We start from the raw sequence: 21542 nt of genomic DNA, 5'->3' as shown, positions 1-21542 counted from the left end.
AAAGTACAAGTCAGGACACTGCAAGTTAAATACAAAATCAACTGAAGCTTCACAGATATGAGCAATATTTCAACTGGGATTATACTCTTGAATAATGCATTCCAAGTAAGTGAGCAGAACACTCAGAGTTCACATCAAGCCTCAGTAAACTGAGGTATTTCATGACTTAGTTTGTCTTCCTGTGTGCTGATCTGCTACAGAATTATTATTTTTTTTTATACCAGCAATCAGAAATCAAAATACTTCCAAATGCTCAGTCGAACTTTGAAATTGAGCTGTAAAGTGGTTGGCAATGTTCATAAGTATTGTGCTACTCCATTGCTGTATGCAGATCTATGCTACATATTTCAATGGTGTCACTTCAAGCAAGCTGATTAACACTGAAATTGCAGTGGATGAGGACTTACCTCAACCCCATTATTTATTTTTTTTTATTCATTTGGAAGAGCACTTTGCTGCTCAAATAATTCCACTGTGACATCTGTCGTGTGAGGTGCTTTCCAGCACAACTCAAGGCACCGATTTAAGACATCTGGAGGAAACTGCTATGTGTATAATTATTTCTATTGTTACCGATGGAAAATTTGCTCAATTTATAGACTTACCATACTTTAAGTGCTTTCTTCATCAAATGAAAACAGAAGAACATCAAATAAAAGGCAAAGACAGGAAAAACAGACACAACTATAAGTTTTTACTCCTCTGAGATTCTTGACACAGTATGCTTTGATAAAACTGTAATTACTGAGAACTACAACAGACTGATCAAGTGCAATTACCTTTGATGGTAACCGAAATCGTATTGTTTTCTCCAACTAGATAGCCACAGGGCAACAGCTCGGGTGTCTCTGCGCTATTTGTGCGTTTGATTTCTCCAATGCTATAGCCCAGAACACTGTCTGAATTAAGTCCCAGCTGACTCACTGGATCCACATGAATGATGTATTCCTACGGTGAAAAAGAGGATGGAAAATTTTACAAAACACTGAAAGCTTTGAGCCTGTGGATTCTAAGCTACAACAACAACACTGAGTTGAATATTATTTGATACTGGCAAATGCCTGTTCAAATAGTACCAAGCAAATTGTCAAAGAAAAAGCAGACACAATAGGCAAATGACTGCTACGCGCTTTACAGATGAGGAAACCGACAGTGAAGTTAGCTGACTTATCTGAAGTCACACATAAAATCTTTGTAAAAGTCAGTGCTGTTTGGACACCTATCCAAATTCAAAACGGTGTATACATCTGAGCCTCCATGCAGGCACCCTGTCATCAAATACACTGTGAATGCTAGCGGAGAGCAAATTGCATACACTAACCTTAAACAACCGCCTAACCACGCCATCCAGAACGTCCCATTTGGTCTTGCCACTGACTCCAATGCAGCCTATGAGGAAGGTGCGAGGCCTTGAATCCTAAATGAATACAAACGTGAATCATAAATTTAAGTTAATAAATAAATCCTAGCTGTGTCACACGTCTGTTTAAGGTAACTGAAATTCTGGCATAGTTATGGTGCATCTTCATTTCTTTATACATGTATAGTAAATTCTGAATACTATGTGAAATCCTTGTTCTCTACTTAATGTTTTTACAGTGTTGCAGTGACAAATTTAGAGGATACTTAAGCAGCACCCAGTGTTAAGCTAAATGTGTTTATTAATCCATGAACAATTCAAAAGCATCTGAAAATATTACAGCTTATCAAAAAGTCAAGAAGTTTTAGGAATTCTAGGCAGAAGTTCACAGCATTCATTTTTCTGTGACTTCATAATCTAAAATACATTGCATTTTCAACATTTATCCTATTTACTTCTAGAAATCGTGCCACAGACAAAGAAATCTAGTGAAATTCTACATAAATTTCTACATAAACTTGTGTGTTATGTTTGGTATATTATACCATTTTAGTTAATATTTTTGCTTCTGATTTCTACAACAGATAAAGAAAAAGGAATGCACTTCATTTTTCTATTCCTCTGTAGCTGTACTCACTATGAAACATTTATTGAAGTAAAACTGATTTCTAGTGAACTTCGTGTTCAACTAAAATGTAAAGAACCATTTCCACATGGTAACTTCACTGACAGTAAGCACAGTACACCCCGACAGAATTAGCAATACATTTTTACTATTAATTTGCTTATCTGGGGCTGTAATTTATTAATACAAAATTGTTATTTCATGGGAAGATCTGCTGAGCTGACTTTATTTCTGTTCACTGAAATTTCTGTCCCCTCTTATAAAGGCCATTAAATGATTTCTTAAATGCACTTTTACAGGTACTCATAATGTGAGATAGGAAGATCAATGCTTGATAAAGATTGTGTAGTACATTCACGCATGCATTACACACATGAAGCAGGCTGCAATTTCACAATATTTGAAACATATTTGGATATTTAGGATTCTTTACATTGCTTAGGAAAGGAGAACATCTGAGAAATAACTGATTCAAAATGAAATACTTGTACCAGAGAGGAAAACTATAGTTACAGATCTCCCAGTCTGAACCTAACAAGTGCTTGTGGAATATTGTTGCTTCTAGCATTTTAGTGCACCTTCTACCTACACACCGCATCATTTTGATTATTTCAACTTAAATAAAACTTGAAATAATAACAGAAAAGAGCTTTGTGCAGCTTTTAACAGATCAGTCTTAAATATAGGCTACCCTGAGGTGCAGATTAGTCAGCTCACCTCCTTGAAGCTGAAAAATTGACCTGTCTTTCAGAGAATAATTGTAATAATATCACCTACACCACTGACACGTGGTCTAGGCTAGCAGTCCTCTATTACTAACATAGGTTCATGGCTAATGCTGATGGCACCAATTGGCAGAAACCGTAAAATAAGAAGTCACTGCAGATGAGTCCCATGAGACAACCCGAACTGGTGCTGCTGGCTCTCAGCAGTTCAATGAAAGTGGGAGCTTAGTGCTTTGTCTATCACTATTGATATGTCTGATATGTAAACTATTCTGCTGAGAAATTTGTAATGAATGTTTTGCAAGTAAAAGCCTTCAAAACAGATTGGAATGTGGCAGAAAATTCAAATCCAAAGTCACTTATATGGAGACAAAAGACAACTCACCTCCTTCCATTTCATTTCGTCCTGAAAGTTGACAACTATTTTGACATGCCTGCCTCCTTCTTTCCGGGCAGAGCCATCGCCAGGGTCATCTAACAGCATGTCTGTGAAGAGATGACATCAACAGCTTTCATAGCTTTATCCTACCAATGAAGGCTATTCTGGTTTACCCTAACACTTCTATAGTAGTCAAACACAACACCTCTGGGCTTCACGTGTCCAGAGGTTAAACATAAGAACCAGGTTTACTGACTCCCTTACTAAATATCAAGATCGCTTTTAAAAAGAAATTATTAGTCAGTTGCTCTGTATTTTTCTTCCTACAAAATATCCCCCTAGCTAACACAACGCCATTAAATGGCTCTGAACACAACTCTCTGCAGCTGAGGTCATAGTTGGACAACTCCAATCTAGGGTGTAGCAGACCTATGATGACATTTTAAAAGAAGGCTTTATGCCAGCTCCTGACATATTTCCACACCTTAGCTGTTAATAATTTTCATGCTTTCATTTTCCATGGCTAACCAAACCAAACCTTCCAAGAGCAGGATAAAACCTGCCCACCGCCTTTCTCATTAAACTCACCGAGACTGGTTGACTCCGTGAGGTTCAAACTGTGTTGAGAGAGACCCACTGAATGTCTTGGAGAGGATGAAATGGAAACCTGAGACTGCGCCCTGCTACAGCTGCCGTGGTTTTCAGATTTCAGCCGATCATTTTCTGCTTTTAATTTTTCAATCTCACTCTTGAAAAGACAAGTCAGCGGTTAGAAGGCACAGTGAAAACACACTCTTAAAATAGCACAGCATAAGCAACTACAGAAGAAATACTAATTCAGTGGAAATGCCATTTTCACATAATTTTAAAGCACTGCAGTAAATTAGTTTTAATCATCATAATGACCTTTCTATGACATTTCTCAGTGTCCTAGAAAACAAAAATATGTGGGAATTTATTAAACACTGAAACGTAGCTCCTTTAAAGCAGATGGCCTGAGATTTTTTTTAAGAAGCTGTTGACAGCCAATGAATAGCCTCCCCACAGGTTTCTAGGGTTGAAACAGTTAGCTGTTGCTGAGTTCAGGGAGGTGGAAATCATAGGTTCAAGCTGACCTTAATGAAGGTCTAAGGTATGACACTGGTACGCAGGTAAACACAATTTTTAGTAAGCATTCAAAAAGCTTTGAATTTACTTTCTTTTATGTTTTTATTGTGTGGCAGGATGGCCAGCCTTTAACACCTCAATATCCACTGCAGTATTCAGGGTAGTTATCCCCTACCTGCATTCTGTTCATCGCCTCCCGCAGCTGGTCAAGCTGATGAGCAGAGCTAAGGGCTTCTAAACGAATATCAGTTAACTTCATCTCCTTGTCTCTTAGTTCATTTCGTAACTGCATGACTGTTTCAGCTTCGCTGTCTGTGCATTCAGAAATTCTGGAAAAGAATGAAAAAGAGACATTGAACTAGACCATTTGTTACTTTTCAGACAGTGCTTCACCAGCATTTATTAGTAAAAGAGGAAAAAAAATATATTCTTCAGGGAGTAGGCAACAGTTTTGGCTTACTGCATTAGTGATACCATAAATCAGATATTAAATAGGTCATGGAAACATTACAGCTTAGCAAAATAAGTCTGAGGGTTAGTTTTCTGTAATCAGCATATGAAACAGAATTCGGGAAATCACCTACTATTGAACAGTCTACTTTTTTCATGGTAGTTGCCATAAAAGAACTATTTTAAAGCCAAAATCTAAATAAATTAAGGGGGTGCAGGTAGTAACAGTGGTTGGTTGAAGATTGATGATTTTACAGAAAGATTTAAAGCTCACCAGGTGTGCACAGCTGGGTTTCCCTGAAATGTTCTGGAGGGCTTTGGAACTCTACACCTATTCAAGCGTGATAAATTCCTGTTTGCTTCAAAGCACTCATGCTCAAAAAAATTTTGGTGGCGTTCTTCTTCCCTCCTCCCACAAAAAAAGATTCTAGACGAGTAACATTTCAGCACATTCATTCATAAGTGTATCTATATAAAGATCAACGACCCAGCTGCATGCTTTGAGGGAGATTTCATTTAAAATGTCTCTCCTTAAATCAGGTTAATGAGAGATGTTTTCTTCACCAAAAAGCCAGTAAGCCAAAATGTAGAAGTTTGACTTTTGCTCTATCCTTCCCTCAGTTTTCTCTCTTTTCTCATGTTGAGTCTTTTGGCTTTCTTGTCAAGATGTGATGTATGCACACAGCATTTTGACTGATGATGGACGGGATCATCATTTAACAATTTACCAGCCTTAGAGTTCTAAAACACAATTTGCTGTAGACACCAGAAGCTCATTCAGTTAGGCTCAAAAGACTGGAGAAGCTTAAAAAATTCATGGAGGATTATCTTCTGATACTAACATTTCATCACTATTATTTGACTGGAAACTATTGCTATTCTTTTCACCTTTCCATGGGAAAACAAGTGATGGGCAAAATTTCAAGTTTGGATATTTACTCAGATGCCTTTGAACTGAAATCAGGCTGGAAGTTTTGTATGTTATTTACAAGGTTGTAAGGCCATCTGATAATTACACATGTCACAATACAGCCTCTTCCATCTTTCTGTATTTATTTATCCTGATCAATTGCAGAAGCTACTGATAAAGTTAACACAAAATCTGTTTTACAAAGTTCTCCAAGCACATTCTAAATGTGACTGCAGATTCAAAACAGCACAGTAAGACCATGTTAACTTTATTTCGTAGGTAGCCAAAATGAAACACCAACACTGTCTGTGACCTTCCTTGGGAAATCATCACTGCAGCTTAGCACAACATGCGCTGCCTTTAGCCAACAGAAAAAAAAATAAAATAAAAAAAAAAAATCCCAGACTTGGCCTGGTTTGTTTCATTAACAGCTAGAGATCCAATTAGTTCTGCACTCCAAGGCTACTCTAGTTATAAATACTCTTCATACTCAATATGTTTTACTGAGAAAGCTCCCCAGAGAAATACGGAACAACACTACAGTAAAGAAACAATGATTTTTAGCTTCTTGGATACTAATGGAAAGGTACTGTGTTGCAAGTCAGCTTACCTATCTTGAACTCCCTGAATATACAAATTCAACTTTTCTATCTCTTGCCTGTAGTCTCCTTAGGGCACACAACATGTAAAATAAACAGTAGCTGAAATGTTTGTTCTTTGCTCGTTGTTTTGCCACTATGACAGGGTTAAGGATTTTACCAAATACACTTGGCCGTTCTGGGAGATAAAGCAAGTAATGCTCGGGAGTAGGACCAACCAGTGGCAACAGACCAGTCCAGAACTACAAGACAATCCTGCCTGGCCCACTGTGTCTTCTGCTGTTGCCTCATGGTGAACAGCTGGTTTTAGCATTACACGCAACTGAACAGCTGTCAAACTCTTGCAGTGCTTACACTGCAGATCCTCATTCAGAGAAACCAAACAGTACAGGATGGTGGAGGGTGTATTTTGCCATTGTTTGTTTCTGGAAAGCCACCTGAAGACGTCCTGTAAAGCTAGCACTGAAAACATTGCACCTGTCCAAAAGATGGTATTTCTCTTTTCCTCTACCAGTGCAGCAGGATGCCTGCCAGTACATTTTCCATTAAATAAATAATAACAATAATATTAAAAAAAAAAAAAACTCTTACAGAGAATTGGAATGGGAGGCTCTCAACAATGGCGTTGAAGTAGTAGAGTTATGGTGCGGTAACTTTGGTGATGAAGGTAATGAAGAATCAGTCATCTCCTCAATATCTGAATGAGAAGATGCTGACTTGGGAGATTTCTTTTTACCAAAAGCTTGCTTGAAGGAGCTGCGTAACTGAAAAAACAAGACCACAACAGTAGGCATATCATGAAGAGTTCATCCAGACAAAAAAGCCACAGAGGAAAACTCTAACATGCAAATATTTCAAACAAAGCCATACTCACACAGATTTTAACAGAGGTAAAAGGTAATCAAAAAGCTTTTTTTCCTGCAACTATTATATGAGATTAATAAGGTCAATGTGACTGGATATCAGTGCTTCCTATTTTTAATATTTTACAGCGAATTCTGTTCAGTGAAACAAGCTTTACATCAACACTGTAATGACTTGTGGCTATAATATAACATGGCTCAGACAAGGTTAATGATGCTGAAATGGTTAGTCATGTAAATGGATGGGTTAGCTTTGTATCTCATAGTTTAAAGTAGGTCTTCCTTACCTCATTGACCTGCCGGAAGAAGCGCAAGCAAAAGGAAGTGGGGGGAAGGAAAAAAGACACGTTTTAACAGATAAAGCCAGCAATAAAGAAAGCTCTGGATTTCTAAGACAAACACGACCAATTATAAATAAAGACCAAGAGGTACTTCAAAACTAAACCCCTGCATTTTTCAAAAAACAGGTGCTTCAAACAACATACAATCATTTTTGCGTTACTTGAGGGAGACATCAGATCCAAACCTCTTAACTACTTAAGTTATGTTTTCTCCTTGGCTCAGATGCCATGTTTTGGCTAACAACCATATTAATATTATGTTTCTCCTTGCAGGAACAGGTATTTCACCAGGATAAAATACTGAATAATCTCTACACACCTGCAACCATATAGATATATTATTTTTTAATGTGCCTGTGTGCCTGCCATTTACCAAAAAACTCATAGAATGAATATTAATGTGCTTGAACTGATGTTATGCTGAATTTACAGTTCAACACCAGTTAACACAGTCTGGCTTAAAAAAAGTTATTTTTATACTAGACAAAGATTCCTATGATGAGCAATGTTGCAAATTTGTTTTTTCAGCCCTCTGTGGACAGCTGCACTGCTTCTATATATAACAAAAGGTCTTTGGCTGAGAATTTCATCAGTATTTGTGAAATTAACAATGTACAAGTAAGACTACTATTTTCTCATTAAATTACTGATTTAATTTCCAATCTCCATTTTACAGCAATGATGTACTCATATTTAATACCAAGGTTAAGATATTGTCCTGTCTTCTGTTCATAATAAGGTAATGTTTCCTTAACCTTTTTTAGAGATAGCTGTGTGATGAATGAGAAACCTAGGCTGACGTAGAATGGTATCTACTACATTACAATAACAAAGAATAGAAGCTAAAGAAAAAAAAAGAAAGTGTTTATCTTAACTAAGGCTTAACCATTATAAAAGATTTGTGTCACAAAAACGAAAAGAGTTGCTAGCAATTTACAAGGTGCAGCAATTTACCCCGTCTAACTACTGTAAAACCCCACACAAGAGCGATGTGGAGATGACACAATTTCAAATTATCTAATAATTTTAGGAGCATTAAAGCAATACTACCGTTACGAAGGAGCTAGCAAGATATCCAAGTGAAACCACCACGACAAAAGAGAAATAAAACCAAGAATCTGCTCAAAAAGCCATTTTTTACAGTCCAGGGAGTTTCAGAAATGTTTCTGTCAGGATATTGTGCAAATACAAATCAAGACTTTACCACCTCAAACCACATTTTGTAGCTATACAGAAAAGCTCCCAAAAGATCCAGGGAAATTAAAATTCAGTGGGAAGGAAGGGGTGGATTGCTTTACTGGGTACAATGTAGGATCTAGAGACTTCAGTCCAAACTACAGTCAGACTAGGTCACTAAGGCAGTTATGGTCTAATTCGAAATGGAGTTTTATATATTGTACCTTTCCTCCAGTACACGGTACCTTGTATACAGTACATGATGAGCAAAGAAGGAAAAATGGGAAATGAAAGGTAAGTGTTGCAAAATCTTGAAGAATAATTGTTTATCACAACAATTTTTTAATTTATTTTTTCCTGTGGAACTCCTCAGTAACGTTCCGAACAGAGCTCTTAAAGTGTTTAATATGTTCACTTAAAAGAAGAAAGCCCTATGAGGCAAAAAGAAAAAAAATCTCTCGTTTTTGTAGTCGTGGATTTGTTTACTTTAATGACATTTATGGATTTGTTTTACTTTAATGACAAATGTAGAGTTTTCCCTGAGGGGCTGGACACCATATAATTTTTACCCAGAATTGATCTTTGACAGGTATTTCTACTATAGGACTGTCCTTTTGGCTGTTAACATAAGATCCAATCCTACACAGAGTCTACACAAGCACATACATCACTTATGACTCAATTAACTCTTCAAAAGAGTATTTACACAGGATTTAAACAGTGCCTAGTTCTTGTGCTGACCTGTTACATGAGGCATGGGGAGGAAGGAGGACCTGAGCAGCTACATTTCACCATGCGTGTTGTGACAGTTTCATGTAAAACCTCACGCAATCTGTTAAAATACACTCACCCAGTTCTTCCTCTTCTTTTTCTTTGAATCACTCTCTATGTTGCTTCCCACGCTGGAGTGACTGGTAGCGCTGTTAATGCTAGAGACACTATCCGAAGAGTGCTGCCTTCGGATCCGCAGGTCTGTGGGTTGAGCAGCTCCAGTTCCTGAATATTAATTGAGGTGGTGTCAAATTCGGTATTCTGTATTATTCATTCAATCCCAAATAAACAATGTTGGAAAAAAACACACGATCACTTACACCAATTGATGCACTGCTTGTTTCAAAGCAGTGCACCTAATACTTATTTCTGTGAGATTAAAATCTCAGACCCAGACCGTTCAACAGGAGTTACTTATGACAAGACTGCATTCAAAATTCATATTGGAAATTACAGAGAACACCGAAGAAAATAAAGCCAAGTGTTTGACAGCTCTGAAAAGGGGGTCTTTGCTCCCTGATGCTTCACATCAGTGTCTAAGACGGGTAAAATATTAAGTGATTATAGTAAATTTCATTGAGCTCACACTCAAGTTCTAACACGTTCATTTATTTCTGTAGAATTTACCACACTATTTACACAGATACCCATTCCAAATCCCCACATTATACCAACTCAGGTAACTAGAGCATGGTCATGAGACAAAGTTCATCTCTGACAGAGTTGCATGAGATATTACCAAGAGGACTCAAGTCCCAAGAGCACTTCACAGTTGAGAAATGCAGTGCTTGTTTCTCACCTTTGCAGTTGAGCTCAGGTGTGTTGATGACTCCATTAATGGCAGCCTGGGCAGCAGCATTTTGCTTCTTCAGTAGTTCAATAGTCTTCCTTAACTCATTCAGTTCGGAGTCCTTAAATAAGAAAAAAATGATGATACATCAAAAAATGCTAGTGTTACCAAGCTGCATTTGGTAACATTATTTCTCAGTCTGAGCACTGGGAGTTGACGGAGAATTTACTGAATATATATGTACAAGAAAATGTAAATGAGGTTCAGTATGCCTGGGGAAATACATCCTCAATAGTCTGCAAAATAGCTCAATTATTGCAATACAACATGCTCTGTTGTAGACAAGTAATATATATTTAAGAACACTGTCCAAAACCAAATATGTTGTCTATCTTGCAATGATTTTTCTTAGTGTTTCATCTGGACAGGCAGGTGTAAATGCATTGGGAAGAAATTAATTACAAAAATATGCAATCCTGAAGACTTGTATCCAAAGGAAGAAGTTATAGGAATAACTGGATCAGTTGTCACAACATCCCAGTAGGAAAAACAAGTTTTTTAGTCAAAAAATTTACTATAATTTATCCCTTCACCACAATTGAGTAAATTAAGGCGTACAGCGTATGTGATTTACTTCCACACCACAGGAGGAGGAAGAGCAACAACGCTGCAAGCAGAACTGAAGGCTTCTGTACTGACAGTGCCCTTCCCCTCATGTTAAGAAAAGGTCTTCAACAGTTAATTAGTCTAAACCACATATGCATTTACCTGTTGTGAATGAAAAGTTAAACCTCCCTATGAATCTGTCAGATAAAGCACAACGGTGACTTAATCCTTAAAAGCCATCTCAGATCTGCCCATCTGGGATACACATCTTTATAAGTGCACCTTCCACAAATACTTCTCCAACTTGCCTTTTGTTCAGCTGTCATGGTTAGGCTCTGCAGTCTGATCGTCATGTTTCCCAGACTCTGCTCAAATGCTGCCACAAGGTGTGCCTGAAAATTAAACGAGACAGAAATTATTCTGTTCTCTCCTCAAACAAGAATATTTATGCAGGTATTTAAATGCAGCACTACCGTAATTCATTGTTTGTTTTGTCAATGATCCAGAGAAAATAACAGTGATTTGGAAAGGTCAAAGGACTTGAGCATGCACTGTGAAAACGTTTACACACAAATTACCAGGAACAACTTCGTTGTGGAAAATTAGAAATGCTGAAGGTAACAGACCAATGTCAAGATTTTAGGAAATGACAGGCCATTTGTGTAGAACTCGTACTAGCAGCACACCACGAAGTCGTGCAGTTGTAGGCTATAAACCATGCTGCCATGCTTGGCAGCAGCTGCTACCAAACATGTCGAGGATATAGCAGTAGGAGCAGCACCATGACTTGGCACATCAGTATGGGATCTCCTGAAGGTCAGTTTTCTGGCAGGTGTTACCCCTAGCTTTGATGCATAAAATTGCACGGAACCTTTCCAATCTGCAAAGGACATCCTCTCACCTAATTAATATAGGAAATGGCACCACCTTCCACAGAGCCATTCCAGGCTTCTCATCAGCACACAGCTGACTTATCCTAAATAATCGTGCTCACATTCACATTGAAAACAAACACAAACACTACAATAACACGGGGACGTGCATCTCTTGTTCCCCTCAGACCCTATGAAAATAAGCAGAGCTCAGACCGTGAGAAAATAGCAAAAAGTAAGTTAAAACCTTACTTTGAAAATGTAAAGGTTTATTGAAAAAACAGACTGAAAGGTTCTTGGGAGGCGGGGGAGCGGTGAACAGGGAAAAGCCAAACTGATCTTCAGTAATACTCAGCAATACTTTGCAGGAAAAAAAAGCACCACATGGATTAACAGTGGGATACAAACCCATGTTTTGACCCTAACCTATGAAAAAAAATACCCTTCTGAAACCAAATCTATCTCCTTGAAATTATTGCTGTGGAAATTTTCAGTGAGCTACAGAAAACAGTTACTTTCGCATACTAGTTTGAGGGAAACTTTTTCACAAATTCTTGTCCCAAGCAGCCTGAGAATAACATCAAAGGCTACAGTGTGTATAGAGCAGAACTCAGAAAATATCTGATAAATTAGAAAGGTCAATTCAAACTGCCTAAATTTAAAGCCCTCCCCACCTTTTTTTAGTTATTATTATTATTTCATTTTTTAAGAAATCTTGTGTGAAGTAAATGTCTGTAAGGCATGGTCTTTACAATCAGCATTTATTTGTCTAAAATTCATTGGGATGAGACCTGGCTTTTTATATGGAAAATATGTAAGTTCTGTAAAGAGAGGTGGCTAGAGAACAAAAGATATGAGCAGGATAGTTACAGAACATCTCTGCAGCAAGCTGCAGCTGATTTATGGACAAATAAAGGGTATGCTGAGATCCATGAAGTTTAAGTATCATAAATGGAAAAAAAAATTGTGAAGTGAGTGAAGCTAAAATGGGATATTTTCAAAATAATAAATGATGCTAACTTTTTGCAAAATTAACAAAATGCACAAATCCTAGGGCAAAGTAATGGGAATTGGGATAGGCACACAGAAGAAGAATCACTGCACAGACACTGTTCCCTCTGCTCTTTCCCTGAGCACATGCTACTCGCTGCTCTTGCAGAGAGGCTACTAATTCCTGTGCTGAATAACAGCTTGCTGAATCTGAACACTGTATAAAGAAGAATGCAACAAAATTAAGCCAGAGCTAGATGAGTTGCATAGCTGACGAGTTCTCTGTATGAAGGATGGAAGCTGGGTTATTTAATAACGTGATAAAAAATTGTATGCAAATGAATCTGGTCTTACTTTCTTGCATGTAAAAAATGTTTCTGGATGAAAAACAGCTCACGTATCCAGTCCCTTTTGTACATGTATTCAGGAAGCAAACATAAGAACAGCTTTTCGAAGACTTTTTCATTTCATTTCATTTCTTTTCTTCTTGGGTCAGAGACTGAAAGGTTACGTGCAGTCGAAGCACTTTTATATTTGACTTCCATACTAACTGTATTCTTGATTTTCCAATTCTATTTTGCAAGCTGGTTGCAGCACAGTGATGCCTGCAGTAAACACTACAGTAGATATCCCCTTGAATCTTTCTCATGATAGGTGTTACTGATCAGATCAAAGCTGTCCTTTACTGTGTCACGTTTAGAATTGTACTTATTCAAAGAACTGCTGGACAAGAATGTTCTTTTCAGTAACATGTGCTCTTATGTTGATCTATTCCCACAAGTGAAGATGTCGGTGTGACCCGATCTGACCACTGTTCATCTGTAGCTTATTTATTCTAAAATGCTTATTTTCCTAGCAAGTTACCGTCTTTTACTTCTCCTATCTGTGACTACAGAACAGAACATACAGATAAACTTCCTCAGTCACACAGTCTTGCCTCAACACCCTCCCTTCAAGATTTTTTTTCCCCTAAGTGTCTTACATTACTTAAACATCAAATTCCTCAGGGGAAACAAGCAGTATCACCTACACTGGCAAAAATCAGGGTATGTTCACTCTTCAGAAACTGTAAATAGATTCTCAGAGCCCCTCCTGCCTCTGTTACTTATGATTCCACCATTAGCCCACTTCTTTACGCAGTAGGAAACCTTAATGTTTTCAATCCAAGTTTGTACCAATTTTGATTCCTACCAATTAGAACCACCATTTGTACCTCACCCCACCCAAATATCAGAATAAGACACTATTTATAACATAAAGAAATAAAGAGCTGGTCTTCAATGATTCTGATACAAACATCTTCAGATCTTGACAATGTTTTTTATCAGATATTTTAAGCACAATTAATATTATAATTCAGTATTTAAAGGAAGGCATAAGATAATTTAGTAGGACAGAGGATGTTATTTTTGGAAAGGTTCCACATGCGTGTAGTTATTTTTTTATAACACATAGGTAATGTGAACTGAATGTTACACAGATGAAATCATTTTGTCACTTAGAAAACCCGTGGTGGTAATTGTGGTGCATTAAATGCATTCCCTGTTAGAGTTTGTTCTCAGAGTTGTACTCACATTGGCAGTCAACTGAGTTGTCAGAGCTGAAACTTTTTCTTGGGATGCATCCAACTCTCTTCGTAGCTTGCGGATCTATATATTTTAAGAGATTACTTTACTGCACCATAATATGGAGGAATAAAACAGCAAGACAGAAAATGCAGAGTGTCTTGACAGAACATTTACGCCTGTCAAACACAGTGTGCTCTTACCTCTGACTGGCATTTCTCTTCAGGCTATAAAATAAAACCAGAAAAAATACATGAGGACATTACAACATAACCATCATGACAACCTGTGCTGTCTAGGCACTGTGGTGATGAAAAACTGAGGACTCATAACTAGTTATCTGACTATGCAAAGGGGATGTACTGAGCATCCCTCGCGGTCTGCATGATAAAATTATGGCTACTGTGGCTTGCTTCTAACCAAAGTTACCAGCAAACGGAAGAAAGTTGGACACTCCGCTATCCTTATGTAAACATGTCCAGTACAAGCCACCATGAAAATTATACCCATCAAACCACATTATTAAGAGCCACTTATGCTTGGACAGCAAGCACATAAACCAGAAACTTAAGGCAGTAGCTGCTGACTATTCTCCTTGTGGCTCATGGCTACAAACAACAGCCCAGAGGAAAGGTCTGCTTTCCATCCTTCCACTGTGTTATCTGTTTTGGCTTCATACAGACCTTGACCGAGGCAAGGTTAACAATGGAAGGCAGTATTTTCAATATATCATCAAGGTCTTAAGGCCATGTTACACATGTAGCCTGCTAACAGTGGAACAGATAAGTGAAAACACGATGCTGGCCTGACAACTTCATAAACAATTATACATGCTCCAAGGGCAAGTCTTTCCATGTAATTGTGTCACACATGCTTGTTTTAGCTGTGGATGTGTGATAAGTGTGAAGTTGCATCATACTTCCATAAAAATTTGAAATTAAAGATTCTGTTCAATTCACACATATTTCAGAAGTATTTGTTATTCACCCTTTGTTTTCTTAAAAAGGTCATGCTTTTAGAAACCTCCAAAATTCAAATTACAGCATGGCAGGAATGCATGATCCAGTTTTAAACTAGTTAGTTTGGGATTAAACTAGCCACTGGGATTTAATCATCAACGCTGATTAGCAGCACGTGTAGACTGGAAGCTGCTTGTGCCCCCAGGTCACTGCAATTAACGCCCCAACTAACTAGATACAAGTTATGCAAGACAGGGTGTACGTGTTGCAGTCTCACGTCCCCATTAAAGCACAGGTGTAGTCTTAGGAAGTCTTCCATGCTTTAAATGGAAGATCTTTTGTGAGAAGATTAGAAGAAAATAAGCCAATGCAACATGCATTTTAAAAAATTCTGTATTTCCAAACTTCAGTAAGCTTTACTTCAGGATCAGATAACCTAAATGAACACATACTTCTGGAAAAATATTACTGGCATAGAGAGCAAATGCTTCCTTACAGTTATTGAAATCTACCTTATTGAAAACTTATTCAAACTTCTTTAATAGTAAATATTTAGTACAAGGCTACAATGACTTGATAAAGTAAATTGGGGTGTTTTAAGTAATGCAATTCAAAATCTCCTCGGACTTGTGGAAGTCCTTAAGTGAAACCTGTTTAGCAGAGTTGTAAAACACTGACTCAAACAAAAAATTGCTGCTTTTAAGCCCTTAATATCTCTGTTTAACAAGAATACTTCTAAATATGAGCAGGCATCTTTATGAACACAAAAATTTCTTTCAGAGAAAGCTCTCAGAACACACATGAAAATGAAAATTAACAGTGCTTTTGTTCCTCCTCTTTGAGTGGCAAAAGTAATTAGCACTATAAAACAAGTCAATTCAATAACTTTGACTAATAAAGTAAAACAATTCATTTTGTTATACTCACCGTCGAATAAATAGATGATGTACTGGACACCAAAGAGAGAGAAGAACCATGCACTAGAGGAAAGAAAATTAACAAACAGAACATAAATACTCTAACCACATAAAGCAAGCGTCATAGATCGTCTATTGTCAGCTACCTGTCTGATGAGGAAATACTTTCATGAAGTTCATCATCCATCATGAACTTAATTATGTTATTGCACAAATAATGTTCAGAAGGAAGAATACTTGGCCACACAGCACAATCCATAAACTCTGATTTGGTAAAGCTGTTTTAACAATTTAATATTACAAAATTTTGGGGAGACAATGAGGTGTTGTCAACAAAATGAAAAAGAAAAGTTTCAATGAAGATTTGTTTAGCATTTTTTTTAGCATTTGATAAGCATTTCTCTGGACAGACGTATCTTAAGACTCAGGATTAAAAAAGGAACAAAAAAACTGCAATGCAGGAGAGGTTACAAAATTGAGTCTAACTACTTCAACTTTGGTTTTCGATGAGATTGAAGGAGAGTTGTTTTCTTTATGCAGTCAAATCATAGACCAAGAGAGAACTGTGATGCCCAACTCCACTATTCACTGAGATGCACTCCAAAAGATTTGGAGCACCCAGGCCAGAAAGCACTGTCTAATCTGAGGACTCTGAATTGTCCTCTAAAATAACCGTATCTTCCTTCCACCTCTATGATGGAACTGCATCATGGGTGTCAATGATCTGAATACTCCCTATTCCTGCAGATTTTTGGGTCTGTCTTTAAGGCAATGACACTTCTTTAACAAGGCGATTTCTGTCTCTCATAGAAAAATCACCTGAGTGAAAACATGGTTTCAAAACATTTTCTTAAAAAGAGCCAAGTCCAAGCACTATTTGCATTTAAATATGCATTCAGTAAAAGATATCCATATGTATTGATTCTTCAGGTTGTTACCATCGCCCTGTGTTAGGATCCATGTGTAACACCATCTTTTTTTGGTTATGCTATTAAAAGAAACAACTACCTAAAGCTATTATTTCTGTTCCTTAAACATGCACAAATAACTTCTCTTATTTTTAGAAACAAAATACTTTTACTGAAACTTTCATTCAAACACCAGATAACTTCACACAAATCAGACGAAATCCTGTTAATCACTTTTTCTTTCATCTAAATACTCCAGCCAAAAAAAGTTTAGAAAAGCTGCCATTGTGTTTTAATTACCTACTGAAATTCTCCTACATTCAAAATAAATGGGTTCTGTTTTCCCATTCACATTATATCCTAAGGCAAGGCTGGAAAGAGAAGTAAACAAAGTCTAAGTTGGCTTCTGGCGGAATTTAAGACAATTTATAAAAACCCACAATAAAGTAAAAAAAACTCACACCCATTTGCTTTTTCTGGTTAATAATGTTTTCAATTAAAATGATCTTTAGAGTGAGATGCTAAATACTGTGCTGTATTAAGAACATAAAAATAACCAGAATGAATCAGGCCCAAGGTCTGTTTAATCACATATTCCATCTCTGGCTGCAGTACATTCTCACAGCGAATGTTTGGGGAAAGAAACATAAGAACAAGGCAGATACTTGCTGATTTTCCCCAGGTACACCTTTGTATCTTCTGGGAATCAGCAAAGATGGAAATTCCTGAGACAGAAACTGCACTCAAACCATTATTTTTCATAGTTCCCGTGACCTAGCATTAACTTGCTTAATTACTTCTGTATCCACCAACACATTTTTGTCTGTAACAAAGAAGTTTTGCTTTGGTTTATAAATATATTTTTATAATATATTAATATATTAGTTATTAATATTAATATATTAGTTCTTTTGGCCTGCTGCTGAATCAGTCAATAAGTTCCTTGAGTGTCTCTGGACCTTGGTGGATAACTGGAGTAATGGTTAACTGTCGTCTGCATAATGCACTAAATTATACATTATCATATCACCTCCTTCAGTCATCATTTTCCAAGATGAATATTTCTCACTTGTTCTAACTCTCTTCCTACTATAGATGTTATGCATTTAAGATCTCCATATCACTTTTGTTTTTACCTTTGTTTTATCTTTTGCACCGCTTTTTTAAAAAAATGAAATGCCCAAGGCACAGACAATGTTGCACAAGGCCAACAAAGGCCTCACACAGACAACCTATTATTATTTTGCTATGTCTTTCTATGCTATTCCTTTACACATTTTTTACTATAAAGTAAAAAATGAAAGATAGAGACTTATTTAAGGAAGTGACCGTAACAACAGCTCAGACAAGAAGCTGATCTCCATAAAAAGGAATGGGGAACAAACAGATTTAAGTTCACACCTACTGGAATTTTTAAGATCACATGGGGACTTCAAAGGAAAAAAGAAGGAACAGTATGAAAAAATTTAAACTCTGGGAATTATACTCCTGGCCTTGTAAAACTCCACCACTGCATCATTAGAACGTGAATATAATTTGAGATTTCTAGTTTTGAGGACAGCTAAGGAGTTAATATCTTTGTGCAATTTCTTGTTGAAGTACCTGCAGATGGCTACTTTAAGGCTATTTAATTAGGAGCCTGAAGGCAGCTATGCTCTTGATGTGAATCCTGTTTTCTGCAGTTAACGTGCATCTGCATGTAGACTACAAACCCAAATTGTTTTGGAACTATTATTTCAAAGCACTATAAATGCATATGCAAGCACGTATCATTTTTTCATGTTAGCAAAGAAATAGTCTAGTCATGATCAACTGTCCAAGGAGTAGAAAAAACAACAGATGTTTCAGCACAAAAAGGAATCAGCATTTATATCTCAAAAATGAATTCAATTCCTCTTCTCTCTAGGAGGCTGAACCATCAGGGCCAAACCAATAGCAACACAGCTCCTGGGGAGGAATTACTACTGCAGAAGCAGGGAAATGGGAGAGCCAAGAGACCAGTTAAGTTTTAGGCTGTTTTTCCCTGAAGTTCTGAATATTTTGGAGGCTGTTCCTGCTGGCATCTCCCCAGTGCTGAAATCCTGCAAGAAGCAGAATTACTGCACGACTCGTAACATTTCCACTTAAGCACTGTTCTATGAGAGAATGTGACAGAACTTCACGCTATGGAGACAAAATTAAAAATATATGTATTTTAAGAATAATGTCTGTGCCTGCTCAACTTAATAAGAATCAAACGTCTTGTAATTTCATATGCTAATCAATAATTAAGATGTAGGTTGGTAAGCTTTATTTAAGACATGGATTTATACTTTATTGACACTGGCTGATTGGTAAAATTAATTGTTGGTATAAAAAAAATTTGCCCATTAACCATATTTAATTACTATAATACTTTTTAATCTCCAGGCATGCACACACTGTGAAGGTGAATTACATTCACAGTTCTGAAAGCACAAGATAACATATGTGCCATATTCAGAACTGCTTGTTAACTTATAACTTGTCATTCCCTGAGAAATAAGCAGGAGCTACAGGGCTGTCCCGGCCTTCAGTAGGACTAACGAATTTTAATAAAATGAATGAAAAGCACCCGGCAGAACATTTGGCTTCACTAACACTTCCCTCTTCCTTTTTTATGCGGTCCCTCCCTCAAACATGTAATACTTCTTAAATATTTGTTCAAGCCAGCCTCTTTCCTGGACAAGAACTTCCGAATTACAAAATAGCTGCAATCGTAGGCACACTTAAAATAATAGAAGACCAAGGTTACAATTTTTTTATGATGTCTTCAATAAAACTCGAGTAAGTTGATCTACAACTAATGATCTACATTCAACAATTATATTAAGGTGCTCTTATAAGAGAAGAACTGCTCATCACAGAATGGAATTCAATTGACTATCAGGCGATCTTTGACCATTTCTGATCATCTAGCTTTCTGAGAGAATGACACGAAGGTCAATGCCTGCAGAGACATGTTTTCAGGGTTCTTCTTCTCTTTTTCGAGCCCTAAGGAAGATCCTCAACCACAGGCCCCTATAACACAATTAAATGTAATGGAGTTATAGTTCGTCTGAATTCATTAATGAATTAGCCCTGATTCTTTGTGAAGCCATATCCACTACACATTTTCTATCCCTTCCAATGGCAGGAAACTGACGGAACAACCACTATCTGCAGGAAGGCATCTGATGGCTCTTAAAGGCTCCTGCAAGGACCAAAGCAGGGCTCCCATGCATGCCTAGCTGTAAGGGGTGGCAACAGCAAGGCATCGTATTCATAGCACCTAAAGTACAGAGCTTCAGCAGTGGACGAAGCGAGCGAGCAAAGACCAGTGTGAGCTGCCTCAATAAAGCAATTGAGGCTCAACCAAATTGCTAATCTTTGATGGAAAGGAGATTTAAGACGTGAAAAGCTAATCCTGTCACCTTCCTATGAACCACTCACAGAGCCTGCCCCGTGCTTGACTTCTCAAAGAGCATCATATGTTTTGTGGTATGCAACCATATGGAGGTTTTGATGTGCATTCATAGCTCAGGTAGGTTGGCTGCTCCTCATACAACCATAAGATTGCTTGACGAGTAACAACACAATATTAATTTACAACTAAATTAATTTTTCGTCTTGTATTTATTTGAGCTTCTTTTATCAAGTATGTATGAATGCTTATTTGAAATGAGGCTGAGGAAGAAAAAAGAAGAGTCGAAATGTTTTGAAGAACTACTCAGGTCCCTTCTGTGAAAGCTGTGCAGATATGAACCTATGGCATTCAGTAGAAATAACAAGGAAAGACATGTTGAGTACAGGTAACTCAAAATTAACTGGGATAGAAACAACAGTCTGACTAATGTCAATTATGTATACACTATAAACACAAGTATGGAGGCCCAGGTCAGGAGAATATTCCTATTCAAGAAAACACTTTAATATGCTAATTCTAAGCATGAACTTGAGCCATTATGGTATCAGTGAAAATGAAGCAAAGGGTGTGTGTAATTCACATGGCACAGGTACAAGACTTATAAGCTATATCCAGAAGGATCACTGAGTGAACACCATCGGAACACGGATCACTAGGATTAGTTTTATACACCACTGAGAATGCTACGTAAAGAACTGTGGTCTAAAATGACCGTGATGCTGAACAGAAAAACACAACATTTACACTTGCTTTATGTGAGAATGCCATCTTCTGATCATTTCCAGCACCACATCTTTTACTGACCTTCTTCAAAGCCATCACGGAACGAGCCAGACCGGCTCATTGTTCTACTTTTCTCATCCAGGGACATTGAGCTGTTCCTGAAGCGTGTGTCACTATAGGGGTCGTAAGGACCGTCTGCATTAGAAAGGCTGTGGGTCCGCAGCATGGTTGGATTTGACAGGCTCATCTGGGCTGCAGTGGTTGGGCTTGCTATAAAGAATAGAATAAACACCAATTTATTTGTGTGACCACAAATTTTCATGCCTGATGTTTGTGCAACTACAAACAAACAAACACCACATTTCTTTATTTTAAGACACAAATTTTTGTCATCCTCTCTAAACATCAATATGTTTCTAATTTCAGTGGATTCAAGTAAAAGGCATGCAGATCCATTTAATAAATAGGAAAACTCAAGTTAA

General features: G+C 37.4%; 1 protein-coding gene across 12 annotated transcripts in view; it reads right to left on the bottom strand.

Moving 5' to 3' along the window:
• The window catches only part of NAV2 (neuron navigator 2), a 419946-nt gene that overhangs the window by 14563 nt on the left and 383841 nt on the right, over positions 1–21542 (bottom strand). For all 12 annotated transcript variants that reach the window (XM_068684879.1, XM_068684882.1, XM_068684888.1 and 9 more), the window contains 13 exons: positions 21142–21330; positions 16016–16068; positions 14333–14356; positions 14139–14213; positions 11011–11094; positions 10106–10217; positions 9386–9531; positions 6747–6919; positions 4372–4525; positions 3678–3837; positions 3096–3196; positions 1322–1417; positions 780–948 (listed from right to left, as the gene is read on the bottom strand). In XM_068684879.1, the coding sequence (XP_068540980.1) occupies positions 780–948; positions 1322–1417; positions 3096–3196; positions 3678–3837; positions 4372–4525; positions 6747–6919; positions 9386–9531; positions 10106–10217; positions 11011–11094; positions 14139–14213; positions 14333–14356; positions 16016–16068; positions 21142–21330 (1536 nt within the window). The remainder of the gene's footprint in view (positions 1–779; positions 949–1321; positions 1418–3095; positions 3197–3677; positions 3838–4371; positions 4526–6746; positions 6920–9385; positions 9532–10105; positions 10218–11010; positions 11095–14138; positions 14214–14332; positions 14357–16015; positions 16069–21141; positions 21331–21542) is intronic.

Source organism: Anas acuta, chromosome 5, assembly GCF_963932015.1.
Source record: "Anas acuta chromosome 5, bAnaAcu1.1, whole genome shotgun sequence".
Classification (NCBI taxonomy): Eukaryota; Metazoa; Chordata; class Aves; order Anseriformes; family Anatidae; genus Anas; species Anas acuta.
Note: the sequence above shows the minus strand (reverse complement) of the source record. Positions and strands in the feature narration are given on the sequence as shown.